The sequence below is a fragment of the Hakea prostrata genome, chromosome 10 (assembly GCF_041222555.1).
Source record: "Hakea prostrata isolate BN-2017 chromosome 10, UWA_Hpros_2, whole genome shotgun sequence".
Classification (NCBI taxonomy): domain Eukaryota; kingdom Viridiplantae; phylum Streptophyta; class Magnoliopsida; order Proteales; family Proteaceae; genus Hakea; species Hakea prostrata.
In genome coordinates, this window is record NC_142609.1 from 44,751,577 (window position 1) to 44,762,545 (window position 10,969).

At 39.4% G+C, this 10,969-nt stretch overlaps 1 protein-coding gene and 1 pseudogene across 1 annotated transcript in view; one reads left to right on the forward strand and one right to left on the reverse strand.

Moving 5' to 3' along the window:
* LOC149003350 (putative ribose-5-phosphate isomerase 4, chloroplastic) overlaps nucleotides 1–5,938 on the forward strand; it is a 12,235-nt gene extending 6,297 nt beyond the window's left edge. Inside the window, exon 6 of the mRNA XM_089138821.1 lies at nucleotides 5,915–5,938. Within this exon, the coding sequence (XP_088994947.1) occupies nucleotides 5,915–5,938 (24 nt within the window). The remainder of the gene's footprint in view (nucleotides 1–5,914) is intronic.
* A 3,194-nt stretch (nucleotides 5,939–9,132) lies between these two features.
* Nucleotides 9,133–10,665, reverse strand: LOC149003351 (putative pectate lyase 7 pseudogene; annotated as a pseudogene).
* Between the last annotated feature and the right edge of the window lie 304 nt (nucleotides 10,666–10,969).

Consider the following 10,969-nt stretch of genomic DNA (forward strand, 5'->3'; position numbering starts at 1 on the left):
ATGTCTTACACCTTTAGTGAAATCCAGCTCAAACCTGGCCAGGACACCTCTATCTATTTTGGGTGAAGAATGGTTAGATTTAATGCCCCATCTTGAAGTTGGACCTTGATTCCATTTTTCTATCTCCTTCTTCTCTCTTTTCTTCTTCTTACTGATTCTATCTTGATGCTTTGATTGTGGAGAAGGTGTTGCACTACTATAACTTACCTATTATCTAATCTCCTTATGTCTTAGAGTGAACCCCCAATCCCACTCTATGCATTCCTTGAAAGGCCCACATGGTGAATCTCCTCAATTCTTCATTGATCTTGATTGAGTTTTGGACAGCATGATCATTCTACTGTAGCGCTTCTTTTCTCATTAATGTTTAACATGTTTGATCTTAGCCTTTACTACTGTTCCAATGTATTTCATCTCGCTTGAATCAATTCCCCCTTTCTTTCTAGCCATTTTAGCCTTCTATGTTGACCATTGATATAAGCATTCTAGTAAGTTTCTATTTTTGATTCCTCTCATTCTAGGATTAGTATTCTTTTGATTTTCTATTTAGTTATTCTTGCCTCCGATATGTTCTTGATATTCCATTAGAGAGAAGCCTTGTTCTCTCTAATTCTTCCCCTTGAATCCATGGTGAGTTTGGACTATGAGAACCATGTTGTTTCCAATTCCCAGAAACTCATGTTCCCAAGTAATAAAGTACTGATTTTTGGACAATGGATGATTCCCAATTCATGCTAGATAGTCTTATTATGTTTGTGTGAAGTTCCCTTTCGAATTTTGATCAATCGGACTTCCAAACGAAGAAGTTATGACCAAAACAATGGCAATCTGCACCTTCAGCGTCTCCATTGGTCGGTGATTGGTCGACCGGGCGATAGACCAATCCAATCGACCAATGAGATATGTTTTCCAAATTTAGGTCTTTGTTGCTCTATTTAAGTCCAATCTCGGGATTAGTTCGTCTCCTCTGCCTCCTAAGCCTCTAGAACGAAGTTAGAACTCCATTCTAATCAATTTCCTTGCATCCTTGGTTGATCCCTCACCAAGAACTCCGGTAATCTTCTTCCTCTTGCATCAAAGGTATGTCTACACTCTCTTCTTCTTCTCCATCTCTGTTTTTCTTTCCTTTTTGGGCTGAGACAGTGTGAGAAGATGCTGCATTCTCTGTTGCAAACATCTCTCTACTCATCCCTCATGATCTTCCTAAGGATTAATGGCTAATGCAATGATCTTAATCATGATCAATGCAAGCTTTGGAAGGAATCATGATCTAAATCATGATCTTGTCTTTGTTCATCTTTTGATTCAAATTCCGATCTTCTTAGATCTGTTTTATTGATCATATTAGTAGTCAATCGCTGTGTTTTCTTTACAAGAGTTGTAACCTATGAATCTCTAGTTCTTTCTTCTTGATCATACCATGCTTTCTTCAAAAACCATGACTAATACATTTATGGTAAGTTTTGTTTCCTTATTTAGATTCATGTTCTTGGAGTCTTAGATCTATTTTTCTTGAAGATCTATGTATGCCTTCCATGATATCTTTTATCAAAATCAATGATTCATTCTCCTATTGTACTTGTCTATGATTTGTATTTTGAATTCTTCAAGAACCATGATTAATCTAATTATGGTAACTTTTGTTTCCTAATTTGTAACTTGAAGATTTGATTTGATTAGTGTTTTGAAGTCCTCTATATACTAGGATACTATCATAGTAGTTTCCCCCTTGTTTGGTGCCCTTTTGAACCACCAAATTCGGTTCTATATTCTAAAAACTCTGATTTTGAAGGCCATCATGTCTCTTGTTGGTCGATTGATTGGTCGGCGAGACAGTAGACCAATCCAATCGACCAATGAGTACAACAACCTCATATTTGGTCTGTTTTGGATGTTCTGATATCTTTCCTTCTAGGTTTCTTTCCTAATATGTTGTATACACTTGTTTAGGACCTTCTTCTCAAGTTTGTCAAGATCTTACTTGAATTCTTAAGATTCCTTTGCAAATTATATAAGGTAAGGATGGTTACTTCTATAATAGCATAGATTGTGTGATTTTAGTTTCTATATTAGAATCTTTCGGATTTGTTACCATAATTAGATTCTTTTATGAATATATTACTGCTGTATTTACTTCACCATTACAGTAGCATTATTTACTTAGCTTTCTTTAGTTTATGAAAGTCTTTATTTGTCAACTTGTATATGAGATGAATCTTATTATGGTATATTTTCTATATACTGTAAATGTGTATGATATGATTGATTTGTGATTGTGATTGATTAAGTATGGTTCGGGAAGGAGAGGTGTCCTTTTGACACTTCTATCCTTGGACACCTACGGGAATATTATGGGATGTTTCCGGAGATGCCCTCTCGGACACCTTCCTAAACTGTTGGATGACATATTTAGGACTATCTAGTAGTGTTTGGCTAGGATGTCCCGTTATGTCGGACCCTAATCGGAGGGGTATTGAGACCGAACGACCCGTGGTAGCAATGGGGATTCATGGGCGCTCAAGACCGGTAACCAACCCGTGAGAGGACAGGGAATCACATTGTGGGGGCCATTTATTGGTAGGGTTGCATATGGATAGACTTGGGCTCACGGGCGCTCAAGACCGTGTAACCAACCCGTGAGAGGACGTGAGAGCTTCCCGTTTACCATATGTGGATAACCAATAGGGTTGATGAGTCCGTAGTCGGGGACTATGAGGACTCTAGTGTGAAGGATACCGGAAAGGATCGCCGTGGCGAGGAATGGACGTATCTCGGATCTCGACTTGATGTAACCGAGTAGGAGACTTGCATTTGGCTAGGCTTTACCCCCGACATGCGCCAAGACTTAGACCAATGGTGATGTGAGAGAGTGGTGACCTATACCCCCACCATGGAATGTCCCGAGGGATGCCGGACCCACTACCAAAAGGCGTTGTGTGATGAGACCTTCCTAAAGAAGTATGGTGCTATGACTTAAAGCATGTCTGCCAATAGAGACCAGCATACATAGAGTTAGATTCATACATTCATTGTTTGTCTCATACCATACTGCATTTATGTTTGTTTTGAAACCACGCCATTTATGTTATTATGGATTTAACTGCCTTACTGGGTTTCTTTCGAAACTCACTCCTTTTGTACCATATCTTTTGTTAGACTTCTCTGCAGGTTTGAAATATGATGACGGTCCATATAAGGAAGGGCAAGGTGAAGAAGATGAAGACTGAAGATGAAGAAGAGCCGACTGAAGATGTGGATTAGATTTCTCTTGTTTCTTCTAGACTTATCTTTTACTTACTTGTATTAGCTTAGAGCTTTACTTAGATTCAATCTACCTTCCGCATATGTTGTGGAGTATATTTCCGCTATACTCTACATATGTCTTTTGATTTGGTATCTTGTTTTCCGCACTCTGATATTTTTAGTGATCCTTTTGAGATCCTTTCATGACTTTTATTATAAATTACTTGAACATTATGATTTGTTCTTGCTTTTGATTATGTTATTGTGCGAAATGGATATGATCGTTCCTAAACTTGATCTTTAGGGCTGTGGATCACACTCTCGGGTATGCCAGTTAGGGTACCGGCTGGGAGGATGTGACACCTTTTTTATTTTCGGAAGCCTAAATTATCTTAGGTCTTACACCTTTTCTAGAAGCCCTTAGGTCTTACACCTTTTTTATTTTCGGAAGCCTAGAGTATCTTAGGTTTTACACCTTTTCTGGAAGCCCTTAGGTCTTACACTTTTTCTAGAAGCCCTTAGGTCTTACACCTTTTCTAGATGCCCTTAGGTCTTACACCATTTTTGGAAGCCCTAAAGTCTTACACCTTTTCTGAAAGCCCTTAGGTCTTACACCTTTTTATGCCTAAGGAACTTAGGTCTTTTTCTTCCCAATGCTGGTCAAGTAGAGTTATTGATTTGGTCGTGTAGCGTCCTTCCAATATTGGTCAAGTAGAATGATTGTGGTCAACTCATAGGTTTCTAGTATAGTAGTCTTTTAGATTTGTACATCTAGACCTCTTTCGTTGAGCATGGATACTTCTATATTTTGCTTACAAGGAGATCAAGATGTGAGATGTTTATCTCTCTTTACTCCCCCGATGATAGGTCAAATCTTTTCTGAGTTGTTATGCTTCATCCAATGAGAGACTTTTGCTTGTATGTAGAACTCCTTTCTCTCGATCATGTATGGTTGATTATATCTCGAGCTTCCATACTTGTAATTTTGATGATATTTTGCTATCCACAAGCTCAAAGGCTTTGAAAATATTGTATATAAGACTTTTGTTGTTGAAGCTAAATATATTATTTCTGCTGAATTCCAGTGCTAGCTGACTTAAAGAGTAATATTGCTTGATATTCCACATCCAATTCTAGGTTGTACATGGCGAATAATCCCGATCGTGCATCAATGAGTATGATGAAAGCAACATAGTCAAAAATGACTCTTGAACAAGATTATAAATGTGATGATGGGTTCAGAAAATATATATGAATAGTCTCATGACAAATATGTTTAAATAAATGTGTAGGCATTGGAATATTAATCTCAATTAGCCCATGTTTGTCTTCTAATTCCCATTCATATACAGTCGATGGAATTGAAGAGGAAATTGAACATATATATGATATGCATGGTAAATATAGATACCAAAAAAGGCCATGAATGACAGGTAGAATAAAATTCTAAATCAGTTAAATTGAGAAAGTGGACGGAATGAAATTTAGTTTACCGTAATTGCCACCAAAAAGAGCCCTGAGGAAAAAGTAGTGTATGAATCAAGATATAGGAGCCTTGAGGAAGAAAATATCTCCTACAGATGACATTCTATATCTTAGTGAACTTCAAGTCTTTTCGTTCATCTCTTCCACCTGCGAATTGATTTTTTGAATCGTAACTTTGGAGGATTTCGATCTGAAAAATCGTCTATTGTGTGCTCAAGATAAGCAATCCAATACGACGTGAGCATTTATTTTTTTCTCTACTGTCATTATAATTGTGGACGTTGATCTTGGAAAACCTGAATGTGAATCAACTTGAATCACGATCCCACTAATAATCTGAACTCCATTAAATTGCATTGTTGTTGCTTCTCCACTTTTGAATTGGTAGACGTGTCAAGCACAACACTAATATTTTCTCCACTTCTAATCTCTTATGTTCACCATTGGAGTAGTCGACTTGAGCGAACGCTCTACCCTACTACTGTTGTCCTCCGCATCATTTTTGCTGTAGAAACTCATGGATTCATGAGGATCATAGAAATCTTCACCCTCATGGTTTTTCTTTTTAAATTGAACGTGACGGACTTTGGCCAATCCTCGGTTCTAATCAAACAGTCATCCAAATCGCCATTGACGAAATCGTCATCATGGGAACGGTTTCAACCTTCCTAGTAATAAACTTCGAAGAATGCACAGGAGAGCTTCTTCTCTACTCCACAAAATCATCTCCTTCCCCTACGTCTGAATGCTTAGTAGCCTTCGCCTGGCAAGAGAACTTCGACTTTTCACTCCGTTGTCGCTCGAGTCAAAGGATCTTGATTTTCTTGTTTTCTGTATATTTCTATTGATTTCAAGCCGTTCGTTATTTCTTGTGGCGACAAGGCCTCACCAGTTAAATTTAGATTCCGGCGGACTCTCATTCTTTTCACACAGTTGATTGAAAACGGCGAGCGAGAAGGCCTTATCACGACCATATAATCACCGACCGTTAAGGACACTTTGGTGGCCGATCCGGTCCATCTTTCTTTTAGAGTGGAGAAGGCCTATGAGTTGCAGAGCTACAAGGATCTGCTTCAATGTTTCCAAATCTTTCTCTGGTTCATCGATTCCCCTCAATTTCAACCGCTTCTTTAGCTCCGAAAAGAAATCCTTATGAAGCTGCATTGTCTCTTTTGTGTTGTTGCAGCGATCTCGACAGCGACGCCGGTAATCCTGTATTTTTTTTTTTTGGCTCACTTCTCGGCTTCGCTGCAGAGATTTTGGTTGAGCCGTGACCTATGAGGGGCAACACATGGGACATATTGCAGATGAGATGGCATCCGAGCATGGTGACATTTTTTTGAGAGTTGTTAAAGGCTTATTTTTTTTGTGAACAATTTCCTTAAATTTTTCATCATCTGGATTCCATTTGGTGATGGTGGATTCTACTTGCTTCAAGCTCTTGACAAAACAAAAATAACACATGGGAAGTAATTTCCTGTATGGTAAACCCAACAAAATAACAGTGGACGAAAGATTCTTCCACCCGGTTGCTTAAAGGTGGTTGTAAATTGTAATATGCTTTGGCAAAAGACAAAAATCATGAATCTCAATCAATTCTCTTCACTTTATGTAACCGCCTTTGCAAAAAGCACAATAATTAATTTATTGTAAACCTGCACTATCATATGTTCCCTTTATGTAACCGTACATAAAAAAATGAATAATTTGATAATGACATTTGATGATGTAAATTGGGTTAATTTAACCTTGACGATAATGTAACTTTACAAAACCGATGCAATTACTCAACCTTGTGGTTAGTTCTCATAAATCTGAGAGAATTCCCACCAAACTTCGATTAATTTGTGTTGTAATTAGTTCCACATCGACTGATGTGGGAATATGTGGAGAGGAGGAGGCTATAAAAGAAATCCTCCTCCTTCTTCTTTAAGCATCCCAAATATCTTTCCTCTTGGATATTTATTTATTTATAGTGGAGTTTTCTCTCTTGCCCATATGTTCTTGTGTTCTTCTTTTCTCTTATTTGCTGATTGTTCTATTTGGTGGGTTCTTCATAACCCGACAATTCGTTTGGCAAACTCGATTTGGGAATAAGTCCTCAAATTTGATTAAAAAAATAATGATTATTCCAAGAAAAGTAATGTACGACATACCTTATGGTTAAATTACCCTAAAGGGAATTTGAAGACAATATTACCTCACAAGGGAATTTGATCACCTCATTATTATTCGGAGGGTTGATTTAGCGTTCCTTATCTTATCTGCACGATGGCTTTTTGATCAAGTTTCCCACAAACGGCGCCATTGTTGATACTAAATCTTGCTCGTCCTTCCCTGTCACGTTCCTGCAAAACACGTGCTCGACCTTGGGTGGTAAAGGTACGTCTCCGACGAGCAAGTCAGTACCAACGATTTGATCTCAACTACTCAATAGATAATTCAAGTAATTGATCACACAAAATATGAATACTTACTACATAAAGCCTGCCTGAGGTGCTTATATAGCTTTAGATATTAGAGTTAGACTCCAAATATAACTCTAAGAAGAGTTGTGTTAGGAAAGTAACTCTACAAATAGCCTTTTACCTGACTTATCCTTTCGAAGAAGTTGGGAGATGATAGAAGTTTATCCCGATCGGGTACTCTTGACACGATGGTCGGTCCAACACTATGGTCGAGACAATTTTATTGAACCCATTGGTCAGACCGGTCAGGGTAGAATGACTATTTCAATCATTAACACTTGTCTTGCATTGTCTTCCCCGGCGCAAGCAACCTCTCCTCCATCATAGGATTTTTAGGTTTTTCTTAATAAACATAGTGCTACTACATGCTCAAAACATTTACAAGAGGCATACATATTTTCTCCATCATCACACACAATTGATTGGGTAAAACTAAAACCATTCTAGTGTCAGGTTCAGTTCAATCTGAACTTAAAGCACACGCTCCACCCTATTTTCCACCTCAACTATGATACAAGCATAGCTACCCAAAAAATCTTGCTTAGCTTTGTTATCAAGAGTGATGAGATGTCCCACTTCTTTGGCTATTGAAAAAAGTTTTCAGACATGCCAATACTCTAATGGAAGACCTAGGAAATAAATTCTCACCAATATAATCGACGGTTGGGCTATGTTTACGTCAAAATCCAGCCTTCAATAATGAATCAGACCACTTGCAATGCAATCCGACAAGGATAATACCCATTCCCGATTCCCAAACCAATCCTTATAATACCCTATTATCATGACACACAATCCCAGGGTCCCACCCACTTTTAAACTTCAAAATCCCAACCCATTCCCATCATCACGCTCATTTTTCATAGTGGTGCGACATATATATTTCTTCTCTTTGCATGTGGGATAACCGGATAAGTTTTAGGTGGTGGTTCCAACTTCACATCTTCGCTCTTCACTGAGATTTTAAACAAATAAAAAGAGGAGAAATAGGCAGTGTTAAGGCAAAGGTTTCTATTTCAGGCAGCAGTTTCGGTGATTCCTGCGCTGAGAGACGAGAAGATGTGAAGAACAAGTGAACAATCGAAGATAGAAGGGCTTTGGGCATATTTCGGTTTTAGTTAATTGGAGCTAGACCAATGTTGAAAAACGTAAACTAGCATGATCCTTATGTGGGTTTAGCTAATCAATGGGTAGGGTAGGGATATTCGCCTACCTCACGTAACCACTATTGGAACTCATCAAGCGTGATTCGCATCCTCAGTTAAATTCTCCATAGGAATATGATGATTTTGAATTAGGATGTCAATGCGTATGTGGACTGGAAGATACCCGTGTGTAATTTTGTTCTAGGTTCTTTGATATGCCTTGTGCTGCAGCTTTGTTGTAGCATTCACAACCCAAATTCAAGGGAGGGAAAATTGACTTCCAACATTTATACCACTTATTATAGTTCTTTCCATCGTGTGCTCTCCAATTTAGGACCTCTTGTTTAATTCTTCTGTCCTTCGTCTCTTTAGTTCATTAATCACAAAGTAATTTTGTCAATCTTGTTTAACTTAATGTTCCTTTTACATTGAGATTTACAAAAAAAATTCTCCGTGGGATTGATACCCTACTTACTATTTACTACCTAATTGTGACGCGTGCATTTGCGTAGCATTTTTAGACATGAGCAAATTGTTTACTAAGAGCATATCTGAATTTACAACATGCAGCCGTTTTTGTTGGCCTTTTGGTCTTGTTCTAGCTAGTATTGAAGTAATGGAAGATCCCTTTTTGTTAGTACTTCTATTAATTGTTTTGGAAAATCAAGAGTTACTGTTTTTATTCATTCCATGAAGACGAACATGCAGCGCCTGAAGTTACAGAACAATCAGCCCATGAAGAATAACGTACAGTGCTTGAAGTTACATTAATTAAAAGAGCGAGAAACAGCTCAGCAAGGGCTGCCGACCTTACAATTGAGTGCACCAGCAGACTGAGTGAGGCTGCTGACAGTGCTGCCGTCCTTTGGGCTAATAAGGTCTCCAGTGAGGAGGGCCTTCTTCTGTGCTGGGGAACCTGATTCAACAAAGAAGGCACCATTCTCCATCACATCACCCTGCGATACCCACGCCCAATTCTTCCACTCGCTTTCTGGCGCTACAGCCCTCTTGGTAACCTCCTTGGTTCTCGATGAGCTTCCAGCGACAAAACGGTTGCCCTGGCTGAGGAAGGATGGGTTTAAGCTGCCCCCAATGGCATACATCCCCCATTCCGTGTAGTCATTGTTCACCACGTGAGCAAATCCATTTAGGACTTTGGGCAACCTCTCGTGTTAATCCTTTCCCAAAATGGTTATATGCTATCGTAACCTTCATCTTATTGTTAGCAGAGGTGTTTGCATTTAACAACATCACTGTCAACACGATTGTTCACCAATAAGGAAGCAACAGTCAGTGGGTCGACTTGGAAGGTCGAAGTACTCGTATTTTTTACGTAGTCCATCCTTTTATAAAATAAGTTAGTTATATTTAGAGAAATCTGTTTTAGCAGGAGACTTATAGCAAATTGACCAGTTATACGTACGTGGTCATGATTACTGAAGTCGATATTCGAGATGGTGATGGCAGTGGAACCCTCGACAGCATCGATTAGGCCATCTGCAGCTTTGGACATGGTCACGTGGTCGATCCGATGTCGAGGAGCTAAAGATGTTGATGGCATCACCGTCGCTGACGGTGCGTTTTCCGTAGTGGTCGACAGAAGCGCGAATCATACCACCTGGAGTTGAAACGATGTCATGCATATGGAGGTTGGTGATGATGACATTGCGGATGGACTGGAGGGTAAAACCAGCGCCTTTGGTAATGTGGACATTGGCACCACGACCATCGATAGTCTTGTCAGGGGCGATAATAAGCTCACCCTTGAGTACGATGTTCATGTCTTTCTCGAAGATTATCCATAGTGGTTCCTTCTGAATGACGGCATGGCGGAGGGTGCCATTCATTGGGTTGACCATGTCATTGTCGGAGGGGTCAGTGACGGCATAGATCTTGCCGTCCTTGCCACCAGCAACCTTCTTGCCGAAGCCCAAAGCGCAATTGGCGTATGCCTTTCGATCATCGGCCCGTTTAGCCTTGCACCTCCAAAGCACGCATCTATTGGGTTCGTCGCCTGGCATGCTCCTCCAGTCTCCCCCAGCCTCCGTTGTCTTGTCCTGCATCATTCATTCATCCATCCAAATCTATCGTAAGTACAGGAGTTATCCATTTCTCAACGTAAAATAGCTCAATTTATACATTATCCATGGAATGTGTTTTTTAAATATAATTTGCAAGCATGGAGAATTTTCAGAAGATTCAAATTCAGGACCTACATGTGCACTTGTGAGTTGAGTGAGCAAAGAATCGGTCGCAGGATTGGGCTCAAAGTCATCATCCTTTGTGCTTTGCGGCCGCCTTGGCTCGTTGTCGCCACACTGCATCAAAGTTGACTATATCTGCCTTCACTACATAGTTGAATAAAAACAAGAAGACCAACAAGCTGCTAGATGTAGCTAATCCCATTTTCTTTTACTCTTGTCCCCCCCTTTTTCTTAACCCTCCACTCAGGTGAAATGGGTTTTTTTTTATTTTTTATTTAGTTTTTGTACCCACCACTCAGGTGAAATGGGTCAGAAATAAAATACAAGACCTTGGGCCCAAAACCAACAGATTGAAAGCCACCTGAGTTTCTCCAAAGCATCATCATCTCTATATATATTGCAATTGAGAGCCCAAATATGGGGA